The sequence below is a fragment of the Notothenia coriiceps genome, unplaced genomic scaffold, assembly GCF_000735185.1.
Source record: "Notothenia coriiceps isolate Sejong01 unplaced genomic scaffold, NC01 NC01_scaffold00033425, whole genome shotgun sequence".
Taxonomy (NCBI): domain Eukaryota; kingdom Metazoa; phylum Chordata; class Actinopteri; order Perciformes; family Nototheniidae; genus Notothenia; species Notothenia coriiceps.
This window is the reverse complement of record NW_011366126.1, coordinates 52,242-78,759: the sequence shown is the minus strand read 5'-3', so window position 1 is coordinate 78,759 and position 26,518 is coordinate 52,242. Positions and strand designations below refer to the sequence as shown.

At 40.4% G+C, this 26,518-nt stretch overlaps 2 protein-coding genes and 1 long non-coding RNA gene across 3 annotated transcripts in view; 1 reads left to right on the top strand and 2 right to left on the bottom strand.

The window, feature by feature from the left end:
* Positions 1–3,780, bottom strand: part of LOC104961573 (ephrin type-B receptor 2-like) — a 48,072-nt gene extending 44,292 nt beyond the window's left edge. Inside the window, exon 1 of the mRNA XM_010789884.1 lies at positions 3,766–3,780. Within this exon, the coding sequence (XP_010788186.1) occupies positions 3,766–3,780 (15 nt within the window). The remainder of the gene's footprint in view (positions 1–3,765) is intronic.
* A 3,435-nt stretch (positions 3,781–7,215) lies between these two features.
* ndufs4 (NADH:ubiquinone oxidoreductase subunit S4) lies at positions 7,216–8,737 on the top strand (the record flags this gene model as incomplete). Its single annotated transcript, XM_010789883.1, has 3 exons — positions 7,216–7,418; positions 7,550–7,623; positions 8,532–8,737. Coding segments are annotated over 3 exons (381 nt in total), but the record flags the coding sequence as incomplete, so codon positions are not given.
* Positions 8,738–13,396: 4,659 nt separating this feature from the next.
* Positions 13,397–25,122, bottom strand: LOC104961566 (uncharacterized). The gene is made up of 3 exons (XR_800110.1): positions 25,024–25,122; positions 19,596–19,664; positions 13,397–14,501 (listed from the first exon to the last, which is right to left on the bottom strand). It is a non-coding gene; the product is annotated as an uncharacterized lncRNA (long non-coding RNA).
* Between the last annotated feature and the right edge of the window lie 1,396 nt (positions 25,123–26,518).

Below are 26,518 nucleotides of genomic sequence, written 5' to 3'. Positions count from 1 at the left end.
TAGTCATATTTTTCTGTGGACAGGTGTTGGAGTTTGTCAGTGTGGAGGTTTGAAGGTGATTACCGGTTCTGGTTTCTCGACAGTTTCCTGTCGGTCTTTTGGTTTTAACCATCTGGACGTGGTCCGACCTCCTTCTGACTTAGACGTTCCATTCGTCGAACCACACTTCTTTAGTTGACACCCTCGTTAAATAATCTTTTACTTCTTATGTTCTGGTGACTATTAGAGGGACGGTAGACCCCGAGGTGCGTTCTAGAGTTGGGCACCCCAAGTTTTATAGTGTCTTGCCACTCGTTTTTAGGGTCTTGGTGTGCCAGCCCCCCTGGGATCAGCTTACTGGACGTCTCTCGACCCTGGTTTCAATTGTTTCCGATGGTAGTCATTGTGTGATGCGGCGGTCCCTGAGTTTAGGGACGTCACGGTCTGCACAGGGGGACGAATTCGGTCATGTACAGGTCCGGGCAGACTTTCAACGATCTCTCGTAAATCTACTAGGTCTTCGTCCCTAACCCTCTTACGCAGTATACCAGCTACTCTTGGTTTTATCTTGAAAACCATTTTTGACGTTGATCTAACAACCTCCTCTTTCTTACGACTCTCAACGTAGGTTTCTTGTGGTATGGGATGACACTTTGTACCCCCTGCTTGTAGTACGAAACCCCGACAAAAAAGACGTTACCCTGGTCCTTGCTGACTAGGCACATTTTCCTTTCTTACTTACCCGGTACATACGCACTCTAAAACTCAACATTTTGGAGAAGGTAGTCGTTCCCGTACTTCTACTTTGTAACCGACCCAGAAAGTCGTAATGTACTAGGGTTTGTTGGCGGGCCCGTTGCTTCCTCACCGAAGCATTTCTTCAAAAAGTTCACAGACCTCACCGGATCGTCAGAGGGTCTAGAGTTGGGGTATCTTTTTAGAAATCTCCCTCAACTTTTCAGGCACAACCGGGGTGGCTTCGGGTTTTTGTACCGAAGATCTCCTTCTAGAACCGTACTCCCTTACCCGGGCTTTATGGTCGTTGTCACCACACCACTTTTGGACACCCACTTCTGAATGTCTTTGGGAAACTGGAGACAGGTAACGGTTGGTTTCCCCATTATGTTTTCATAACCTCTAATTGAAAAACGAAGATAAGCCTGGTTTATGAATAAAAGGTAAAGTATTAAAACGTTATTTCAGAAATTTTTAGTCTGTCACTAAAAGACTCTATAAAACAAAAAAGAGAGTAAAACAGAGAGTATCACTCCATATGATCCCTACTTTAATGTCGAGAGTAGAAAAAATTCACCCTCTTTGAACGGTGTTAACCACCGACCTCTTGATTCTATGAAAAAAACGGGGGTGACATTATGGATAAAATGATAGTTCCGGTGTTACGTTTGTAAGAGTCCCAAGTCGAATAGTAAATAAAATTTTATTCCACTAATTAGCAAGCAGTCAAATTTTTACAGTCCGTTTTATTGGTATTTTTCCCCTGCTTCACTGCAGACCCAAAACAGACCTGGTTATCAGGTTTTGGATTTTTACTATCTTATGTTTCCGACCATGATTTTGTTATAGTAATTTTCCGTTGCAATTTGGGCAATTTTGTTAAGAAACTGGCGTACAACCATTTTACCTAATTGTTTAGTTGATTATCTGCAATAGCAAATTTGGAGATCGTGTTCCATGACTTCAAACCGGTGCCATTAATACAGTTAACAAGTGGAGGACAGAGGAGGCTCTTAAAGAAGAAGTTACAGGTCTGTGAGAGCCAGAAATCTTGTTTGTTTGTAGGTGACCAAATACTTATTTTCCACCATCATTTGCAAATAAATTATTTAAAAATCAGACAATGTGATTTTCTGGATTTTTTTTTTTTCATTTGGTCTCTCATAGTTGAGGTATACCTCTCTCATCTTTTTAAGTGGGAGAACTTGCACAATTGGTGGCTGACTAAATACTTTTTTCACCCACTGTATATATACATATATATATATATGTATGTATTATCAAGCCATTATCAATGCCAAACATTCTATATATATATATCAATATATATAATAAAGCATTTGACACATAAAAAGTCATTTGAACTGATGTATTTTAAGATGCCGTACAACCCACAAACCTTTGTGTCTGCATCCTTTATATTCCTAAATTCTCCGCTCCTCACCGGTATGTGTAATGTGAGATTTGAGATGACCCTCATGCCAGCTGCTTCTCGTTCTCCAGTGATGATCCACTCGTGAGGAAGCAACATAATATTTGTTTCTAATAGAGACGCCCCCTATGTCCAATCCGTAATTGGCACGCTTTCTCCACTTCAAAGACGTCTGAAGGTGGGAACCGGCACAGGCTGATGAGTGAGGCTCTCGGTCTGGGTGTGGGCTGGACAGTGGGGGGTTAAGGGTGATGTGTTTGGGCTTTCACCACATGCTGACTCAACATGATTCAGCTCAGCTGACCTTGTGACCCCTACTGGCTGCAGAGAGGCAGTTTTGGCACACGGGTGTTCGTGCTAAGATAGGCGGCACTGTACTTGTGTCAATAAGTCCGCCGTGACCCAAAACAAAGTGGCAGTGACGCTACAAATGTTTTGTCTGAGCTGGCCATGCATAGACTTCCTCTATTTGTTTATGTGTTTGTCTGTTTGGTGACTGTACTAACAGGAACACACTAACCGTACCTCCGTTTGGATTTGTAAAACCTAACAGGTCTTACAAATAGGACCACCAGTACCAATGTGTTTAGAAAATGTATACCCTGAACCTGGGCTCATCTTGTAGGATTAAAGGATTTATTAGGACTATTTATATCGATCAATCTGTAGATTATATTTCAACTAATTGATTATTTGGTTTGTCAATGAAAGTTCAGAAAACTGTGAAAGACATAGAATCCTCTATAGTGACATTTGTTTAATGTCTGTCCGACCAAGAGTCAAACGCCCAGAGATATTCAGTTTCCAGAGATATTAAAGAAACAAATCCTCACATTTGAGAAGCTGGACCCAGAGAATGTTTGGTGTTTAATGTCCGCCTCACACAATCTGGCTTCTCCATTTTATTGGAGAATTAATCATAATTAAGCTAGGATTATTGCAAGAACAGATGTGAATTTCCTTTTTGCGGTTTATTTTAGATTTGAAATTATCCTTTTTTTCTAAATAGTCACCAAGGAAGTATCGGGTGATTGAGAGAGAAAGAGACGGGACTGTTCACTCCTCTAAGTGAATGTACAGTAGTGTGTTCAGAAGACAAGGTCCTTACACTCACCTCATTTACGGTTTGTCAAACCCCAAGACACCCCCCAGTATCCCAGTATGAACCGCTTTCCATCCTCCGCATGCAATCGATATTTTCATTAAAATTGACTGGTTAAAAAACATCATGTGAATTCGTTAACCTTTTTCTCAAACATAAATCCAAAAGTGATGTCTGGTTTTTCATTTTTGAGGGATATCTTCTGACCACCTTTCAGCTGCAGAACATATGGACACTCGCCTGCAGATCCTCTGAATCGGCCAAGATGTAAATCATTTAGATGTTGGAGGCTGGAACACAGTTTGGTAAAGTGTAAAACGGAAACAGTTTTACCGGAAGCTTGCCGCCAGTGTTTTTGCTCATTGACAGTTTTTCCTGGTCTGAGAAAGAGCCAATCAGAGTTGATAGGAAGGGTTTAGAATTGAGACGGTTGTATGCATGTTCTGAGGCCTGTCATAATACTCTTATCAGTCTACTGTAGAAGATTTTGGACATGACATTCATAATTTCTGCTCACCTCGATATCGCCCATTGTGCCTTAATGCAGGTTTCTTTGTATATGAACGTCGCCAACATTTCAGCCATCACGATGGCAGAACAAATGGCGGCGTTTTCCCTGACGTTATACGACCAGTGCGGTGCCGAAGACTTTCTTTCTTTAGGCCTTTAGGCTTAATAAACAAAAAAGAAAACAGGAATATGCTGAGACACAATGCTCTATATTACCAATTAAAAAAATGTGGATAGGACGCAGTGATGTAACTGCTAGCTTTGAATATCAGCACAGTTACTTCACAGTATAGATGTGCTCCCGTGGGACTGGCAATTGGCAGTTTCATATATAGGTAATATTGTGTAATTAGAAAAAGCTTCCTAACCTTTGCAAACTAGCTCAGCTTTATATTGACTGTTACAGACAGGATCCTATACGCCTGTGCCAATCACATTTATTTTTAAACTAAGGTATAAATCTTTGTTCGCTGAGATTGTTTTTGTAAAATAACAAATAAAATGGACTCCTTTAAATGAAGGGAGTAATAACAAGATGGTCATAATGTTTCATTCACATTTATCTTAATACACTTTGTAAAATAGTTTTTACTTTGAGGCAACTCTTTAAACTATGTTTAAACGTTTAACTTTTTGATATCTCGTTATTTCTTCAGTTGTCTCCACTCATCGAGGACTTTGAATGTTGTTTACAGGGAAATCCTCCGTCGCAGGTCTCTGTTGGAGCATTAGGGCGACCAGCTCTCAGCATTCTGGTTGGCCAGCGGCCCCACAGCGACAAGCCCCTATGCTCTTTATTTGGCACGTAGCCTGGAGGTGTCAGGAATATCGACACGCTTTCACGTGACGGAGACTTTGCCAGCCTTTTTCCCCCCTTTCTTAAGCCCGGCATTCTGCCTGCCCAGCCAGGTATTGTAGGGCCCCGTGAAGGCCCTGTGAATAGTGTCAAACTTGATAGTTCTCATTTTGCTTCCTGTACATGGCAGAAGAAAAAGTGCCCACCGTGTGGGTTTTCCTTTTGTGATGGCCCTCTCTAGTCTTCCTGGGAACACACCACATTCCAGCCACAATCATTCCCTTTGTGAATCCGGGTATTGTGGGTGAGTCTGTTATGCCGATAACCCTGCTAGCTTTCAGTGTAATGCATGCAAATATCATAGAAGTCTAGACTCGTATTTTTGCAAACAATGCCAGATAATGAGCAGAGTGTTTTCAGTGATATGGCCGAGCTTTTGTTTTGACACATCCTCAGTCATTCATGAAAGACCTTTTGTGCTCATCCACGCCTAAGATGTGATTTAAGGTCTGCTACATCTGGACAAATTATTGCGCCAATTTACCATACATGGGCCTCATGTGTCAGTTATGGTTTATGTAACGTATATACGCGTAACCATAGTCTGGCCTGCTAATCCCAAGGGCATCATTTCTAATGCGTCTCGGAGAGGGATTTTCATGCATCTATCCCCCAGAACACCCCACACCACAGAGCTGCTAAATGTTTCTGCAAATTTGATTTACCTCGACTCAAAAGGTACTTTTTGTACATGAATTCTTTCCCCCTCAATTCACAACTCCAAGTGTGTTATGGTTCACTGTGTACAAAGTATTTGAATGGTTCTTGTCTTCACTCCAAAACGCTCAGGGAGTTCTTCTTACATCACGAGTGCAGATCTTTTGAACATTGTCAATTAAAAGTAACGACTTGTATCCTGCCGAATGCAATGTGTTAAAAACATTTTTGATCACCTGCTGCAGACTGGAGAAAACCCTCTCCCACTGTCCTGTGTGTTATTGTGTCATGAACCCTCCACCGTTACCCCCTTTGGGTGAAGGGAACATGTTTTCCTCCTCTCTGACAAGAAGGAATTGTTAAGGTTAAGTAGATAGGGCAGCCGGAAATAATTACCAACCACTTGTGAAGTTTTTTCCCCCCTCCTCTTTGTTCATCTTTTCCCTTTCATTTTTAACAATCTTTTCAATGTGCAGATCTTGTTTATGATTAGGTGCAGCCTGGTCTTGCCTCTGAGCATGGCAAAAGATGTTTGGCTGAAACGAGCAGTAGCCGTCGGATCTGTAATTTACTAGGCTTAAATACCTTTGGAAGCTCCTTTCCCAAAGGAAAGGCGGGCTTTTGTGTGAAGTTCATGCAAAACGACCTCCTTTCTACAAATCAACTGGCAGATGACAGACAATGATGAAAATTTGATTCTTTGAAGTTGTAATGGCCATTGAAATGTGCAAAATTCTTGTATTGAAAGGAGAGCGCCCTGGAAAGCCCTCAGTCTTGGGTGGCTGGCGCTACGTGCTGGGAGGTTCGTCTGTGTTTTGTCGCCGACTTCCCATTGCTTGTTTGCTAATTCCCTGAAGAATTGGACCAGATCCTTGATAGGAGCTTGAAGGGGCTCCAGTTGCTCAGGAATATGCATTTAGTACGCCCAGAGGCCCCTCCTCCTGCTCTTGTTGCGCTGGCCTACTTTCTGATGGTCTGGAATAAATCACCTCAAGTATTAGGCATTCATTTCCGCCACCTCGGTGCCAAACAGCGTAAAGATGGCTGTTATTATATTTTTCTTTTGAATCCAGTATTTACCTTTTCACATATGTAAGCTATAGTGTATATACTCGTTTTATTTCAGTTATACTGACATTTACACACTATTAAAGTCTCACAAACACTATTGTGAATGACTGAACTGTTCCCTTAGCGCATTGAACACTCTTAGACATCTACAAGTAACATATCAAACATTTTAAAACCAGAGCAAAAGGTTAAAGCAAAGGAGAGATTTATATAGCAACAGTTACCTATAAATAGCGTTCATTCCTTGGATTTTTCCTGTTTTATTATTTTTCTGAAATTAATCCCTACAGATTGATGAGAAGTACAAAAATAGGAAATATAGGAGTACCTTTTATATAACAACTGAAATTGTTCCTAACACCATAATTCTGACGGTAAACACACATTGTCAGAACTTAGTTGTATTTAATAACACCTGCAAGCCTGCCTTCAGATGACCTTTCTCAACCATCAGTTGCACATTTATCCTTGCATGAACACCTGTTCCTAAAATAAATAAACATCAGTCACAGTGTGTTTTTGTAGGAACGGTCACATGGAAGCTTTGTCTTCCTTTGGATGTTGTTTTGACTGCTTGTTTTGCATCTTAAAAAGGCTTGTACAGATGAATAATAAATAAATCATGTACTCAAACCTATTTTTATTAGTAAAAACTATTCATTATTTGTTCTTGACTGGCTAATAGATCACATAGTTTTCATTCAGTTGTTTGCCTGCATGTCAGCTGGTTGGTAACATGGGATTGCGATCAAATGAGGTCACACTTATTTTTTAGGAACTGATACGTATATGGGGGTAAGGGTATCTACAGTGTTTATAGAAGGTTATCATTTGAATTCCTGGTGTTCTCCATTGTGACATCCGCTCTGACTCACAGCTGGATGTGCTTTGTTTCCGTCCCTTCAGGACATCACCACCCTGACAGGGGTCCCGGAGGAGCACATCAAAACACGGAAGGTTCACATCTTTGTTCCCGCCAAAACAGCCATGCAGTCGGGAAGCCACAACACAACGTGGAAGCTGGACTTTGACACCAGGGAGCGCTGGGAGAACCCTCTGATGGGCTGGTCCTCAACGTAAGGATCTCAGAAAAATCAAGGGGTTTTACAATCTGCAGGACATAAGAAACCCCCTCACATAAAGAATGTTCTATATGTGCCTCTGACCAGGTGACCTCTTGTGTCTGACATCTCGCTTTGCCTTTCAGTGCGGATCCCTTATCCAACATGATGCTCAGCTTCTCCTCCAAGGAAGATGCCATCGCTTTCGCTGAGAAAAATGGTAAAACATTTAAGATGTGTCAAGATTACATTTAACATTTAAACCTTTACATTTAAATCACACCTTGTATAACACAACATTAATACAATGTCACGGCTAATCATGGAAAATCAGTTCAGTTTATAAATTGCATTACAGAGTTATGATACACACAAATATGGAGTTTTGCCAAAACGTAATCAGTGAAAGTCAAATAAACACGAGATAATATATCTTATTAGTCATATTAGTAGTACTATTAGGAGTGGTATTAAGTTACTGTTCTGGGTAGAGGAATTGTAAAGCTGATAGAAGTAAAGTGTTGTGCGTTGACTTCACCAGAGAGAGTGCAGGAGTAACTCGATTGAATGTGGATCAATGTGCACTTCAATCTGAAACTGTCCGTTACAGCATCTTGCATAATGCTAAGCATCTCTGCACTTATCAGGGGCCGTCATACCTTAAGGATAATGGCAATATCATTTTTTAAATAAAAAATGTCACGGCTTATTAAACCTTACAAACCCGGACTGTAATCAGGTGATGATTATACCAGTACAACAGCACCTTAAAATACCTCTGATGTCAACCTTTGGGCCTCAAAAGAAAAAAGGAATGAAACTTTAGACGGACAAACAAGATGATCCTGAGTTAGTTTAGGTTAACGCACATGATGAGGTTTCCTGTCCGGTAACACAGGAAAGAAAGTTCACTTTGACTCAGAACCGAACCATCTGGGAGAGTTTGTTGAAACTGAGCAAAGGGAACTGGCGTACTCTGTTTATTGCACCATGAAAGTGATTAGTGCACTTCTGACTACACACAGCCTGTTGATGTCTACAAAACACCTCATTGTGTTTGGAATTCATCCAAAGGGAACATACGTGACGCTCGCGCCCCCATCACTTACTCTGATGTTGTTGCTTCAGGTTGGAGCTACGACGTAACGGAGAAGAGGAGCGCAAAGCCCCGAGTGAAGTCCTACGGAGCCAACTTCTCCTGGGACAAGAGGACCCGGAGGTCCGGCAAGTAAACTGAAGACGCCCATCTGTTTTCGGCGTGACCCCCGAGTGTCCCGCAGCAGACCTGTATCATTCTTGTCAATAAAAGCCTAATTATATGTGTGTGAACCAAACATTGTGGTCTTTATCGCTTTATTCTTCAAACATTCACCTCATTACCGACTACCTTACGCAGTCTCCCCGATTAATGAAGTGTTTGTTCTGAGTCGAGTTGTGCAACAGCAGAACAAAGGGGAACATATTATTACAATTAGAACCTGTTTAAACACAGGGATAAATAGAAGTGGGGGCCAAAAGCAATGACATTTTTCCTGCGTGAGTGATTGTTTCCACCCCGATACCTGAATTGTTTCAGTGTTCGGAGAGATGCATAACTGGAATTTAAAGAGGGACTTGGAACAGTTTACTCTGGAATAGAAAGCAAAAACTTTTTTTTTTGTACATTAACATCTGGGCTTTGAAGTTAGCATCTTATATAACCATTACTAGCATTTTGATGAGACCAGTGACATGTGATTTAGATGTATCTGGTATAATTTGAGTGGAACAACAAATACTTCAATTATATTGCTTGTTATTTTTTTTGTAACTATCTGTTCATGGTTGGTCTACATTACATGTCATAAAATAGTAACAAATAAAAAAGGTTAATAAAAGAACTCAAAATGTGTTGTTTCCCAACAGAGCAAGCCATAAAAATAAAGTTTACGTAACACATTCAAAAAACAAATCGTCACAAGTTAGGACTACCAAGAAAGGTTTGGTATTCAGCTTAGTAAATACGTTAATAAATTATTTTTGAGATATTTCCCAATTAATTTCGAACTTGTATTGACAAGCTGTGTTGGTGTGATAAGATAAAAAGGTTAACCATTTTCCAATCAGAAACGCCACATAATATATCTTCTATATAAACCATTACCGATTCATATTATTTGTTCAATAAAAAGCCTTTTTCAAATATTTGTATTAAACCTGCATTCACTTGTATTAAACCTGCATTCAGTGAAAGTTCATGGGATTTAGTTTAGCCTTGTTGAATATTTGCCTCAAACACCATGTTTCAATAATCAAATATTAAACTAAGATTCTCTACCTATTGAGATAAAGTTGAAATCTTTGAAATATAAAAATCCATATTGTGTTCTGCTCAGCCTCGCTCGGCAGTGCCAGCGCTTGTTGACGCTCTTTGTGTTCCGTAAACAGTGGCGTTTCTCTGCGCCCAGTCCCAAACTGCGTGACTGCACTGATATTCACACAGCAATCATGGGCGCCTAATTGGTTTAGCCCTGCGTTAATTAATGCACTGCATTGCACATCTTTCACAGACTTGCGCTCGCTATTTATTTTTGTTCTGTCACTCGGGACATCAGACGCACCGATCTGATATGAGTGTAATGGTCCATCTGAAAGGCAGGACATGAATGACAGCATGTGTTGCCATTCCCTTTGAAATCCCCTTGGAGAAAAGCAGCGGGGAAAAAACGCTCTTGGCACAACTTTGTATCATAAAAGTTGAAAGCATTCCGCCCGTCTTGGGCCATAAGCACCGTAATGTAGGCTATGTGAGATGAGAGCGGCGCGGTGGCATTGTTCAAACCATCAGGACAACGCAACCGTCAGCGAAACAAACATCGGCCTGAAGTGTTAAACGCAATAGGCTGCTAATGGTTTGATAGCCTGGCCATACAAACAAGTGAGTTCAGTATCATCACACGTTAAGGGGTTTATGTGAATCACCCAACAATTGCATCATAGTGATCATACAGATAGTTGTGATCTATTTTACTATTTTTATTTGCTCACATTGAACAATCTTAAACTGTGACATCTTATTCCAAAATCAAAGTTATATTGGATCATCCACATTGAAGTCCTTGCTAAGTGAAGTTTTAGATACAAATAATAATATTTCAATTGAAAACTTCCACTAGTTTCACCTGTGCAACGTCAAACAGGAAAAGCTACATGAATCCTACAAAGACGCTCAGGAGGATGACCGACATGAGACTCATTTGAGAGTATAACCAAGTCCCGATCAAATTAGATTAAGGTTTCAACCGTGATACACCAAATCAGTCGTGTAAAGCCTACCTTGGTATAGCTTTACACAAGTAGGCTACTGTACTTAAAGGTAGGTAATTCACTTCAGAAACACTTTTTGTTATATTCCATGGCATGCTCTTAATATCCCGATAGCAATGAATATTAAATGCTTTGACAATAAATACATTAAAAAAAAAATCATCTGTGGAAGCCGTGGTGCTGCTAAAATAATTGGATGGCCTACCTGCCTGTCAGCCTTCCATCTCGTGCACAAATTTATCTCGTGCCCTCATTGGTCATGTGTGTTGGAGGAGGGGCTCTGTAAGGAAGTCTGAAGGAAGGGGCAGATTCTTTCGGCTGCGTAGTTTCAAATTCGAGCGCGCTCGAGCTGGTTTCTCCATTCTTACCTACCCTACCTTTAAGTACAATATTGTAATACTTGTACTTTACTTGAGTATTTGCAATTTCTTCTAGTGCTTCTGCTCGATTACAATTATTTTTTACCTTTGGTTAATTTGCAGATTTGGATTAAAGATGTGAAATATAATCAACACAACATAAAACATTAGTTACTACCCTGCAGTATACAAAGTCATTAAAACAGCTGCACGTTTAGCTTTGATAACACTTTAATGCATCAATTATTAAACATATATTATATATTATTCTGAAATTGATCAATCTGAATAATTAGTACTTTTAATTTTGGTACTTTAAGTATATTTTGATGCTAATACTTTTGTACTTTTACTTGAGTGAAAAAAACAAAACAATGACATGACTTTTACTTGTAAGAGAGTTTTTCTACACTCTGGTACTTCAACTTTTAATCAAGTACAATATCTGAGTAGCTACTTCTCCCACCTCTGCACAACATGTACTTTCCCTCCTCCAGCTAAATTGTCAGCGCCATAACTAAAACCTATATTGTCAATTTCAGAATCCCATTGGTGTTTGTGGGGTCAAAGTTCAACTTTTTGCCACACTTGTTAGAATCAAAGCCACTTTGGCTTTTACTTCTGCTGTTTAAATTGGAAAAAAATTGATTCAGCTCTGGGTGTGAAAGCACTGTAACCTGGACAGTGACTTGGAATAGAGATTTAAAAATATGAAAATACAAGATTAAACTAAATCCCATTAACTTTCACTGAATGCAGGTGGAAATTGTAAGTATCCTGCAAGATAATCAATGTGTTGAACAGGACAGAAGAGGACAGCATGTTAGATTTACACAAGGCCCATAGATTGTCTATTTGCTGAGTAATAATTATTATTAAGTAATAATTGGCCCCCCAGTTGATATAATAAAAGCAGTGTGTATGCTGGAGCAAACCACAATATGTGTTACACTTCATTCATCATCATAAATCATGCAGTTACATTTTGTAGTGCTGACAGGAAAATGTGGCTCACAGACGCTAAAGGTTATAATGTTTTTTGCAAGTATTCTCTTAAATTAAAAGAGTAAAAAACAGACATTGAGTAAAGCAATTCCAGGAAGACTTCTGTGTTTACAAATCTTTTTTTCAATTGGGGAAGAAGTTTTAATCTGCCATGAGTTGTTGTTTCAGTGCTATAGAGTTCAGCCTCCAGTCATTAAAAAAAATACTCTGTTGGAAAGCGCACAGAACATCATCGAGCTGTGCGTCCTGCTTTGACTCAGCAGCTGGACACAAGACCTGATGTTAATGTTTTAGTCTGAACGCGTGGCTCTCAACAACACACACACCTTCACACACGCACACCGTGGCCCACCATGACCTGACCACTGCTGTCTGAGGCAACTCACACTGAACTCTCCAACCCAGCCATGAGGCACGCAACCCTGCTCGTCTGCAGCCAAATACTTGCTCCCTGTGTGTGTGTGTGTGTGTGTGTGTGTGTGTGTGTGTGTGTGTGTGTGTGTGTGTGTGTGTGTGTGTGTGTGTGTGTGTGTGTGTGTGTGTGTGTTCGTTCAGCACACTGTGGGACCTGCTTGTTTTGAAGGGCACAGTCTCAGATTGATGATGACTTCTAGCTATCCAAACAAAAGCTCATAGCAAGCAATGCTGAAAAGAACCTGTTTACCTAAAGTGTACTGTTTATTATTCTTGCATCATTTATTACCCTCCGTACAGTGAGACAACAACAACAACAGTTATGTAGTTTCATGTAAGGGTTTTATTATAAACCCTTACATTTGTCATATTCGTGTACTGAAGTTTCCTAAAAGGAATATCTCAGAAGGTTCTCTGAATTCATTCAATATGATCAGTTAAAGTACACATTTTCTTACTATCACGTTTTTTGCCACACTGTTAGCATCATGGTACCCTCTTACCTGAATATCTGTGTGCCAGGCCTTCACCAGCAACACATCAAAGGACCAATTTATGGCTTTTTGCACGATTTTCAATGTGATGATGATGCTAATTTAATAGATAAGCCAAAGACAGACACTACTGTCTGATTATTTTAAGCCTATCTAAGCAGATTATAAATAGATTTGACCAGAAACGACACATTTAATATCGAAAAGTGCTAAACATTAACCTCAATAGGGACATAGTTTTTTAAAGAGATACGTTTTTTTTTTCAAATAGTCTTTTGATGGTGCAGAAACAGCAAACATAATGTATGAACCTCTGCTGTGTTGGAGTGATGGTAGAAATATTGCATCAGGTCTTCTCATGAACTTTATTGACAGAGAGAGAAATATAAATTTCCAACAGACATATCCTTAAAAGCAGATGTATTCCTACAGATTTAAGGTTCCAGCCATGTCTCACCAAACTATGGCAGAAAGTATTTGACGCATGCTGCTGGATTTCAGCATGGCTCTCTTCAAAGGATCACTGTTAGAAGGCGCGACGTCCCCCTCTGCTTCTCAGGTCTCAGGCAGAAGAAAGGTTGGGGTTAGGAAGGCCCTCTCCTGGGACTGAAGGCATCCACAGCAAAACACACCCATGTTCCGCTATTTATCAATCGCTGTATTCATCTTTTTTGTTTTCCCATTCACACTCCTATCAGGTTGGACATGACACCTCATCCACCCATAGGTCAGGATAACCCCCACCACACAAACACACCATAGAGATGTCCTCCTGAAAGAGATCAAAGATGATATTGGTCAGCAGAGAAGACAAAAGGGTTAGCCGTGGTGGAGCGCTCAGTTAGCGTGCTGATCCCTGGATGTCTATTTTAGCAGCCCTCTGACGTTTGAGATAAATTCCACTGCTGAATGTTAACATCTTGTTAATGGCTGGAACAGACCGGGGAAATGTCTCCACAGCCCTCGACAGACAGGTTAAATGTAGTTTTCTCTGGCATAAATCACTTTAAAGCAGAATTCTTAGTGTGATTTCTGCCTCACATGTCTTTGTGGAGGCCTTTGGGTCGATTAGGAATTGAACTTATGTCCACACTAATCTCCTTGTTGCCAAATTATAGGCAAGTTTTCCAAAAATGCCTGGAAAAGTAATTCATTTTGCCAGTGTTTGAAGTTGTCTGGCACATGGCGGGTGACGATGAATTGTCCCCCAAAGAGTTAATTGATGGAGAGGAGAAAACCTTCAGGGAGGGAAACGTTCCGTGTTTTACCTCCCTGTCCTGTTTGAAGGAGATGTGAGTTGGCAGTGCAGGAGAGGCTTGAAGATTAATGTTGCAAAAGGGGGCTCTGACAGCCTCTCCGCTGGTTGCGGTTCTCTTGGGTGGCCCGATTGGTCTTGGATGTCACTTGTGCTACTTAATCTTGTGTATGTGAACCAGGCAGATTCAGAGGGGTTTGGAGAGGGGTGAGGGGGGATGGGGGGAGGTTTGTTCGCAGAGCAGCAACACGAGAGACAGAACTTTCTGAAACGAGAAAAAACAACAAAAGTATTACATTCATTTGGGAATTTTGAATGTTTGTTGTGTATGTTTTTTTCACATTGTTAACACATTTTAGTTTGTTATTGACTGTTTCAAGTATGAATCCATTATATGAGTTATCAAATAACCTGTGAATATTTATGTAACTAAATTATTCCAAGAAAACGTTTGAATCTACTAAAACAAATCATCCAATCAACACATATTCAGATGCATAAAAGAAAAATACTCCTCAGGTAAACGTATTTTAGCATAATTAGCAACATGTACTTCAAAACTACTCATAATGTATTATAATGCCCCCTTGAGTTATGTATGATATTAGTGTATAACTATTACTGATACATTGCAATATTCTACTGTAGTAGGTGGAGCTAATTTACAGTTATTTTAGTTATTTTACATTCAATAGTATTTTTATCCAATTGTATTGCAATATTAGGGTATTGTTGACTAAATAGGTAAAAACAAATGCAAATGCAAAGATGTGCAACAGTTGGGATAAGGTAATTAAGTATCAGTGTATAAAATATAATTTCTATAACTTCTGTATCTGGAGACATCATCTAAATGCGTGGGATGAGATGATTTCTCTCAACCTTAAGGCTGCTTAAAGGGGAAATTAAAGGCCCTTAACTCTTGTTTTCTCACTCAACAAGTGGGCAGGATTAAGATGGTAACTGGTAAAATAAATGCCAGCAATTTAGATTTAGCAATAAATGTAATTCTGATGACATTTGGTGGCCAATGTTTATCAGGTCTGATTAAACCCCACAGAGTCCTGATGATGCATGGCTGATAAACACTTACTAAAAGGTACTTGACTAAAAGGTACCTGAATATGTTTTATTAACTTTGATTGGTGCATATGTACAGATTAATAGAGGTAATTTAAGACGATATTTAAGATTTAAATAAACAATCAGAATTTTAGGAGATGAAAATGTATTTTATTCTGAACATATTTCTATGGGATTGGATTGAAATAACACATTGAAAACCAACAAAGTGTATTTTTAGGCTTACATTAAACATTTACATAACATATTGCATTCTTCCAAGTTTCTCCTATTGGCTAATCACAAAAGAGGACGTTTTGGCTCAGAAGGAGCACCATGTGAGACCAGAACACGGGACTGGAGACCATTCATAACTCGGAAATTGACCAAAAAACATTTAATAACCAAACGTGGAGAGTGTTTATTTTTATAAATGTGCTTTTAAGTGTGGGGTTTATTCTGCTCTGCAATTCATCTTTGCATTGAGTTAAAATAAATGTTTCAGATTCATTAATTGTCTTATATCCTCAACCCTAACAAAAAGCAGCTATTCCAGATTGTTTGCACATTTACTCATTAAGAGTAGGCAGGGCCAGGTTTGCCAACATTAAATGTTGAACACACTGCGTTACACTGTGACTGTAAACGTATAGAAAGACTCTAGCTGCCAATTGTTCAACGAGCTCCTTGCAGCTGACCCCTCTAAGCCAATCTAAACTGGTCTCTGACTTGACCTTTCTGACATTCAACCCTAATCCTCAACACCTTAAACACTATTTCTGGCTTCAGCTCTAAGCTTATTCCCACTATCTAACCCGAGTGTGTGTTTGCAGCCTGCAGCGCTGAATCATCTCAGCCCCACGCTGAGCAGCTTCTCCTCTTTCTGCTGTTCACTCGGATGTTATTGGTGACCGACTTCCTGCCTGAGTCAGAGGGCGTTTCGTCATCGCTGTTTGGGCCACAATACATTTGGATTCAACCAAATATGGGACCCAGCAGTGATCATTTGCTCTCTGCCAAAATGTTGGTAAAACACAGGTGTTCTCTCTCTACGCAGCCACCGTGTTTACTAGATTGTTCCTGTGAAAGACTCACTTTTTCTCCCTTTTTTCTCTTTCACACGGAACGTTCGTATTTGGAGAGCTGCAAGCTGCCCACATAGTGTCGTCACTGGAGCTGCTCTCTGTTTGGATTCAATGAGCTAATCCACCTACGGTGTTTGGCTCCACGCCACTCAGCACACCAAAACATCTAACCATCTATAAAACGGCCACATTTATAGGCAACAATTAAATATTAACTACATAATAGCGACTCAATAATTACCTATGACTTCTTACAAAGGATTGATACGGGAGTTAACAGAAGGCGTAGGATAACTTTGATTAAAGAAGGTGAATCAGTCAATTTATCCACTTTTGTGAGAATACTTGGGGCACAACTCTGGTTTGATTTGAGCTCACGTCTGAAACAAGTTATTTGTGTTGATATTTGAAGCACTTCAGGAAAGCCTGGGCACCTTCTCGGAGCAGCCAAACCACAGCTGTACTCTGCACATGTGGATCTGACTTTCCCGTAGAGAGGCAGTGCCTGACAGAGCCCTCCAATTTGTTTCCCCCTGTTTTTCTGAGCCGTGACAGTAAAATTCTACCAAGTCCACAAACAGGATGGTCAGAGCGTCACGCCTGTCCGTCTTCAAAGAGTTATGACAAGAGAGCATCACCAGTAAAAAAGTGAAAAGTCTGATAGCCATCAGTGGGATGGGGATTCTAGTAAACGGAGCGCTGAGTCTAGACCACTCGAGACGGGCATGTTAAGGTCACGCTCATAAAAGTCCCCTAGACACGGTGCTCACGAGGGCCTGGAGGGGATGGGGCAGGAATCACCTGCACAGATGGGGCAGGGGCCGCTGCACCGCGAGCTGCTACTGGAAGCCCCTCACCAGCCTGAGAGAGCAACAGGTTTATATGTGGCAAGTCGTGAATCAGGCTCAGCGTCATATAACTCAGGAGACTAGGCCGAGTGCGGTAGGTTTGCAGGGCAGTTATCTTCAAAACATGGACTGCAACGTGACGATGGTGTCATCATACAAGGGGATTTAAAACAGAGGAGGAGGGAAATAAATCTGTAACTGGATTTGAACACCTTAAAAAGAAGATTTTTAAATAGCCTTCTTCTTAAAAATACAACAGATCCTTCAGTGGCCACCACTAATTGACCTCTTGGAGGAATGCAACGCCTTCTCCTTGACTGACATTTGCTTTTAGCGGCTCCTGTGGGATGGGGCGGTGGGCCGGTGGAAGGCGATAGTGGGGGAGATCTTCTGGAGATAAACCGCCGTGCCCCCTGTCCCTCAGACAACAAAGAAAGTGAGTGATGTTTGTCTGAAAACCAAGAGCCGCGATCCCCCTTGTTTTGATGTGAGGGCCACCTGGGATGCGGGTCTCCATCAGCACTCAGGCCGAGGAGAGAGGAAGAGAAACAGGACTCACACAGATCTCGTCCCCAGGACAAACAATGTGAGTGACAAGCCTGCTGGAATCCCACGGAAGTCACCCAACAGACGTGGCATTCAAACACACAGAAAAAACAAGAGGCGTTTAGGTGGCCACAAAGGAGCGGAGGAGAATTGCACAGCATGGTTTCCTACATTTTTCCAGGGCAAAGGTTTAAGTCCTTCAAAATCCAAACCTTTAAGGATACCTACGAGGATCTTATAAATGTTATCTCATTTTAAATTCACAAAAGGTTACTTATGTTTTTCGATTTAAAGACAGTTTATACCACCACAATTCAAAAGACTAATATGAACTCTGGCTATGTAGTACACAGATATAGTAACTAGATGCCATTTGATGTAATAAACTACCAAACAGCAAATTAAGTATTTTTCTACTTAAACGCTACAACATAATATGCAGTGGTGTAAAGTAACTCACTACATTTACTCAAGTACTGTACTTTTTGAGGAACTTGTACTTTACTTGAATATTTCTACTATTTGCTACTTTATACTTCTACATGTACTTTGTCAATCATGTAATTTTAACCCACTACATTTATTTAATACCTTTAGTTACTTCACAGAATTAAATTAATATTGTAAAATATAATCAAATCAGACTCTAGTTCCACTTGGAGTAAATCCACAAGCTACCCTGTAGTATACAAAGTCATTCAAACTGGCAGCACCTTTTCAAGCTTTGATACACTTAAACTTAAATGCAGCAATAATTATACTCAAAACATATCATATATATAATTCTGCATAATGAGCACTTTTACTTTTGGCGCTTTTAGTATATTTTGATGCTACTGTAATACTTTTGTAATTTTAGGCGAGTAACATTTTGAATGCAGGACTTTTGTAACAGAGTATTCCTACACTATAGCAGTTTCACTTTGAATCAAGTACAAGATCTGAGTACTTTTTCCACCTCTGATAAAATGTCACAGATAGAGTAAAGCACCATTTAATTTAATCCAATAATATAAAACTTGTGTACTTTCAGTTGAGTAACATTTAAATGCGAGACTTTGACTTGTAATGGACAATTTTATGTTGAGGTTTCCTACTTTTTCCTACTGTTTGGAGGTGGAAACATTCACTCACATTGCAGCATTTTTATTTTTACACCGGTGATCACCTGCGTTAAAGTTGAATAAATAGTTTAAAAAGTTTTCATTGCTCAGATGTAGTACCAGAAAAAGAAATTGGCCTCAGTGAAACTTGAAACTTCACATTGATTAAGATTTACCTGCTGGGGTTCAGTTTTTCTTAAATCCACTGAGACCTGGTTAATAAATCTGAGGCGGTGAATACAGTTTGGGAAAGCAGAGATCACAAGTTTCTGCAGGCCAAATCTGATCCAGAAATAGAAACATTTGGGAGGGTTTTAACATTCTTATATCAAGACAAAAACCAAAGGTTAAGTGATGATGAGAGTGTCTACCATCCCAGACATGAGTGAATAAAGCGTTCCTTGTCCAAATAGGATTGATTGGAAAGAAATGACTGTGGCAGATGTCCAATATCCTCAATTCCCACTTCTGATTAAATAACATGAAGATGTTCGGACTAATTTAATTTACTAGTGATCTTTACATGAGATATAATGACCTGAAAAAGTATGCAGAGCAAGTGTGCACCATGCAGGAGAACTCAGTGGATCCTATAGTATAATGAATGTGGCATGTTGCCTCAAAGTGCACTCACTCACTGCTTGGCAGGGTGTAACTCGTTAAGATTCTATCAGGTTGAGCCGCTCATTAGTTTTACAACTCAACCAAAACCTACCGGATCACAAGCCCGACAGGAGGGATCCTCTGCAGGGACGTCAGCGCTGAAGAATCTCCTGCTGCACATCTGAAAACACAGAGCCGGTGAAAACAAAAAACACCTGTGAGTGGTTGGCAAATCACATGCAGAATATCTTTACTAACAACACTGTTAACAATGCAATATTTGAGTGAGACAGTTTTGCTTGCTTTAAGTGAGGAAAACAAGTGAATATCAGGCAAAAGTTTGAATATCATTTACATGTATTTCATTAGAGTTGATTGAGTTTTATGAGTGTTTTAAAAACGAATATTTCTACCCCTTAACAGTGGTGAAAGAAAAAGTAGGAATAGCTCAAGGTAAAATGTGTAAAGTAAAAGTCTTGCCTTTAAATGTTACTCAAGTTAAAATAAAAACGTTTTATATTATTGGATGAAATGTATGTATGCAACAATGTATGTGTTTTTAAAAATATTCAAATTTGAAACATCTGAATGTTGTTCAAGAAAGTCCATACATCAACATAGTTTGGCCAATGAAATAACAGCTGTTCTTCCATGTGTATTAATCCATAAATGTAAAATAAAATGACCACATGAGGTGAACACAAGCCTCACATCTTGGGCTCAGACCTTCCGCACAAACAGAACAATCAATTTGCAGATCAATTGGAGAAAATTAAAAGTATGTTGAGTGAGGCCAGTCAAATTGTCAAAAATGCTGCACATCTTGAGACTCTTATAAAATCATCATCTCAGATATCTGGAAATGATTATTTGGTCCAGGGAACATTTCCTCACCAGCTTACATCATGTCGATGCATTTCCGTCATTTGTGTTTGTTTTTCAAAGGGGTGTGTGTGTGTGAGAGAGAGTCATGAGGACAGGAGTGTTGAAACGAAGAGGAAACACCTCTAATGAACCCAGGGGTCTCGGCTGATAACTGACGTACACACATGTACCCTAAATGAAAACAGATCTTAGTGCTGTGTCACTGCTGGAGGAGGGGAGCCTTTTTTTTGTGTGTGGGAGAAGCCCCCTCGCTGTGAGGGTCCGGGAATGCGGGGGTGTCCTGAGTGGAGCATCGGCTGTGGGAGGCAGAGCAGGGGTACGAGGCCCAGATGGATGTCAGGGCAACATCTGTTCCACCTCCTGGCAGCCCTTATCAGCAGAGACGCTGCCACACACACGGGACAGGAGAGGGGAGAAGACAGAGAGAAAGGGGCATTCTTCGCTGGGTTTAAGAAAACATGCATTCTGTTTATCCTGTAAACGAAAGTGAGGTTCCCCGTCGGGTCGCGCATTTGCATTTCACAAAGCTCACAGGGTTCATTTTGTTGTGTGTGACCACTATTGTTTATACTTCTGGTAGGTTGTTGTATTGTATGCGGCTCACTATTGCCCCTATCTATCTCTCAATCTATCTATCTATCTCTATAATAATCAACGCCTTTCCATTAATGACTCCCAACCAAAGGAGCCAACACAACATTAAAGTCGTTCCTGACTCTTGTTTTCGGAATAATCTTCTTGTCAGTTTAAAAAATGCTATGACATCGACTGATTTGTATTCTGCACATTCAAACCCGCAGCGATGATTATTTAATACTAACACATCTGTACATCTATATTCAATTTGATACTGTTGATGTTTTATTTCTGTTAAAGACATTTTTTGTTTTAAGCATGACAATATTCTTTACTGTTTCAGGAGTCATGCTGAAAAATATAAAATATGAGGGTAATATTTTTTAAAGCCCACATGGTTTCATTCAGTCTGTTCCCCACACTGTAAGATCATGAATGTTGATATGCAGCCCCTTTTCAGATGTAAACCCCTCCCGATAGAATATTTCCTGCGATCTCACTGACTGCTCTCAGTGTAACCAGGTGCTTCATGCAAAGACATGATGTGAATGTATTGCTTTTTATGTCAGATAATCAAAACAAAAAAGCTCATTGTGGTAAGTTACATTTGATGTTGGGAGGCATTCGGTTCATTCTCATTCTTTACATCCAGAATCTTAAAAGGAGCCCTCTGGCATTTCTGCATGTTTCACCTTTTTTTTTTACAAATCACACCTTCACTTTATAGGACTGCCAACAATTAGGCTTGCCATAGTTTGTCAGATTTCTCAAAGTTTTTTTCCTCCCCTCCAGGCACCCGTTAATTACCATTCATGTTACTGAATTATGTAAATGTGCTTGCAGAGACTTGAAGGTTTCTTGAGTAACTGTATCCATCACAGTAAACATTTGCCTGCGTTATTGTTGCTTGGTAAAGTACAGATTGATTAATGAAGTATTTACTGTGTTACCACCTGACAACAATGATAATATAACTTTAAAGCTTATTTTCTGTAAGCCACAATGAGGGTCTGCTGCCAACAAAGGTTAGAAAACAAACAGCTAGACACAAGAAATTAAACAGGAAGCGCAGGTAAAGGTTCAGTGTAGGAGGAGAGGACCAGCTGCATCTTTTTCAGGGGAATAAAACCGAGCGTACAGAGATTGAGGAGGAGTGGACAAGAGAGAAATACCCTGTCTCTCTTTCTCTCTCCCAGGAGGGCTGCTTCGCTGAGGTCCTGGCCTCTATCCTTCCCCTGGGCATCCTGCATGCCCATGCTGAGGGAGGGCGGCTGTGGCGTGACCAAAGGGAAGCAGAGCGAGTGAGAGAGAGATGGAGAGAACCTGAGAGAGATAAAGAGGACTCAAAAAACAGAGAGAAAGTGAGAGCGACAGGAAGAGAGAGGGGGGAGCGAGCGCAGCAGCCCATGGTGGGTCTCAGGGCTGCAGCAGCCTCCAGAGCCGGTGTGCAGCAGACTGAAGAGAAGCACGTCTGCCCCAGAGGCAGAGACTGGAAAACAGGATCAAAGAGTCGCCAGGGCAACCTGCATGACACACATTGTATTAAAGCCACACGGTTAATTTGAAAGAGAGGGAAGGACGGCAAAAGGAGAATAAAAGGGGAGGCAGAGGTAGCACAGAGTAGAGTATATTTATTAGGAACTCCTGTCTCACTCGGTTAACTTTCCACTCAAAACTTTCTTCAGCTGCTCCACTTTGAGTGCTTTTTTTTCCCTCAACTTTGGCTCGACCTTAACTGGCTCTTCTGCATTTTCCCGATTATCTCCCAGTGTCTCACATTTCCACAGGTCGCCTTAAATCATGAATCAGAGACATTGTAAAGAAAATGTTTCCAGAAACACAGGCAAATATTCAGCTCATCATACATACTGATGCATCAATTACAAATGTTATATTGTACCAATATTTACTTGATACAGACATAAGATTAAAAAACAACTTTCACCAACAGATAAAATGCTAGAAACATGGGCTACGCAGCGGAGTAATAACACAACACACTAAATAACATTTTAATACTGTTTAACAAACCCTGAACCTGCCAACCATACCCCTGTTGTGGGGTTACACATTACAAATCAATACACTAGGGCATTAAATATGACACAGATGAGAAATATCTAACATATATATACTACAACATTTAAACAATCAAACATGGTCAATAAAAAACTAAGACAATATTGGAATTTTTAAAACTTTAATTGCCATTTGAGACAAAAAGCATGATTGAAAAAAAATAAAACAGACTGCAGTGAAAATTTTAAAAACCTAAGTGTGAAGAGATGATAAGCAAGGTCTGACGACAGATTCATTTTGCATTCAAGTGATCAAATGCACCGAACCATCCAGATCTCACGTCAGGTACAAAAAGTGATTAAACCTCTAAAAACCTGGCAAAATAGTGAACAAAACAACAACGGAAGCACAAAGCACATGTAGAGTAGGTGTGGACATTACCGCAGCACATGTTGGGTACAGACACACACCTATGGCACAATGAATACGACTCATATTAAGGTGTGGAGTCCACACCAGGGCAGGGGGCTGAACATGGCATGTGGGGATAGAAACCCCACCGAGGCAAGCAGTAATGGGGACAGGGTGCGGAGCAGGGGTGGGGGGTGGTGTTGGTTGATACGGTTTGGGATGAGGCGGGGCGGGGGTCCGCGATAAACAGCAGACAGGGAGGGGTCTTCACAGACAGTTGGAAGGCATTAGGGTGTCGGACAGGGACTTGTCAGAGGCAGCTGTTGCTGTGGCTGATTGATAGAGTTTATATTCCACCCTGATGGGGACTGGAGTCGCTACACAGTGTTGAGAGGCATTATGTCAAATCAAAAAGAAGAAAAAAATACAGTTGAAGTGTAGAAAAATTACAACAAATATGATATTTTCTGAACACTGAAATGACACTAAATCCATCACATTCTCTACCGTGTGGCTACTTCCAGCCAGGTGAATCATCGTGGTTGTTTTTTATTGTTTGGTCTTTGATTCGGCATAATTTATAAGCGTGGTATGATGTATACAAATCTGAACGTAGCTCTACAAGGTTAACATACAGAGCAATAAAATATATCCTAAATTGCACAATTATAAAAAGCATTCAGACTTGTTTCCGCTTTCTTATAATGGTCTCCATAAAGTAACCTATAGCACTTACTGAGTCACATGATTAGTAGTGCTTGTGTATGGCTGCACAGCAATATGCTCGTTTGCATGTACATATTACTCCATGAGATACACAGACTACACTATTCAGATTAGATATTCAGAGACGGTGCGACACACCAATATGTAACTACCGTACATAACACAAGGCTCCGGACTCACAATCACACGACGACAGTCGTTGTCACCGAGTCTAACAGAGAAGCACACTTGACAGCCATACAGCACTTCTCAGTGGAAAGAACATCAACAAGCCCACCTAAACATCCTGTAAAGTAATTACGGATGTTAAACATATCTACAGACAACCTGGGCTCCACTCTGTGAGTGACAGTGTGTGTGCGTGTGTGTGTGCGTGTGTGTGTGTGTGCGTGCGTGTGTGTGTGTGTGTGCGTGTGTGTGTGTGTGTGTGTGTGTGTGTGTGTGTGTGTGTGTGTGTGTATGTGTAAGTGTGTAAGTGTGTCCTATGATGACTGAAGGAATGCCATGTGTCCCACATGCCATTGGTTAAATCACAATGGCACAGACAGTAGTAAACAAGATTTCCATTGCTGGCAAAGTCCAATGATTTTCTTGACAAACCGCTTTACATTGCGTGGGTTTAATGGCAGCTCTCCTCTGTCAGGCTGTGGTGGCTGACTTGTGCGTACACACTCATCCGATTTGAAAAGTGAGAGCACAGTGAAGGGAGGATAACATACGTAACACATTTCAAAGAGAGAGGCCAACATCTGCTGTATTTTACTGTGTGTGCATGTTGTCTGTGCATGAGTGTGTGTACATGGGCACCAGCAGGATGTTTTGTTACTTTGTTGTTAGCCGCTAATGTCCATAGCATTAGCAACTTTAGCATCATATCCTTGCCGGCTCTGTGTCTTTGTCCTCCAACAGGCTAATGAACTGACCGAAGCTTTCCTTCACTGCTTCCAGGTTGTCGGTGGAGCTTCCCTCCAGGACCCAGCGCTTCCCTCTGGCCAGCGGCTCCAGCTCAAAGTACTTCTTCACCTGTCGGCAGAAACACAGTGTGGTCAGTCACAACATTCAGTAGGAACTAGAGATCCTGTTGGATCACAAGGGCAACATCTTTTCAATATAAAAAATTCTTAATCCAAGTTTGAATACATTTTATTTAGATTTTTACATTAAAAGATAAAACACTAGTCTCAAACCATGGATCATTAAAGACCTACAGTTTGCAGGTCTTGTAATGCAAACAGCACCGGGTCATTTCAATAATTAGAACCCCTCCACACATGTAGGAGAACGTGCTGCTGATTTGTTTCACTCCATGGTAAAGCATTGTGATGATTTTAGACTATGCTCAGGTTACAATCAAGCTAAGCAAGAGAGAAGACCAGAATGATCATTTAGTCATTTGTATTTGGACCACAGTGTAAGGAAAGCTCTGGTTCAAATGTTGCATTACAGTTTTCAGAGGCCACACTCCTTGTCCTCTGAGGCCCAGAACATAAGAAAAGCAAAATGAAAGCGCCCTGTGTATCCTCACATCAATAGGCTTTCCCTGCACAGTGGTTTCTGCATATTAAACACATTAGGACACAGCCACGAAACTGCCCAAACACAGCTTTGCATCCAGAGTGCAACCAAGGTTAACAAACAAATACAGTAACATCAATAACAAAAAATCGTATTCTCCGGGAAAAATGTGGCTTGGCTGTGCTTTTGGTAACAGTTGATTATAAAGTTCATATGTTGGCTTTGGCTGCTCATAACAGTGGGGGTGTGGTGAGTTTGGGAGGGAGAACCAGAACCAGCTGCTACGTAAAAACAAATATCAACAGAGGGAAACAATGTCTTAGACCGCCACTCGAGGTACAGCAGGTTGTTAGGGTTTCTGACATTTCCAAGCGGAGAGTAATGGAAGCAATTTAGTTTGCCCGATGAGGACGAAGTTCAGCCATCTCCTCCTGTTTGTCTGATAGCCAGTGAAAAACAGACACATGTGTACTGTCGGCAGCGACAGTACACATGTGTATACTTTGTATTCAAAACTCTTTAAAAATGTGACAGAAGTGGAAGGGCATTTTCTTTGCTTGTCAAAATATGAAAGCCTTGAAAATAATCAGTACATGATATAAAGTATGATTTTTTTCTTTGTTTTCATATTTTTAATAATCTGGTTTTCAATCATTAAAGCTGACTAGAAAGGGAACATTCATCAGTAATACCACTATCATAAATCCATCCAAATCCAGTATGACTTTTCTCACAATCTGTTTAGGTTTCAAATAGCATTTCTACACATTTCTGCACATTTCAAACAAAGATTGATTAACTAACAATTGTTTAAATCAACAGTGTTGTAGTAATCAGTATTCTGAATTGATATTTTTCCAATTCAAATACACGTGGAAACTGCAGCAATCACACACAGGTGCC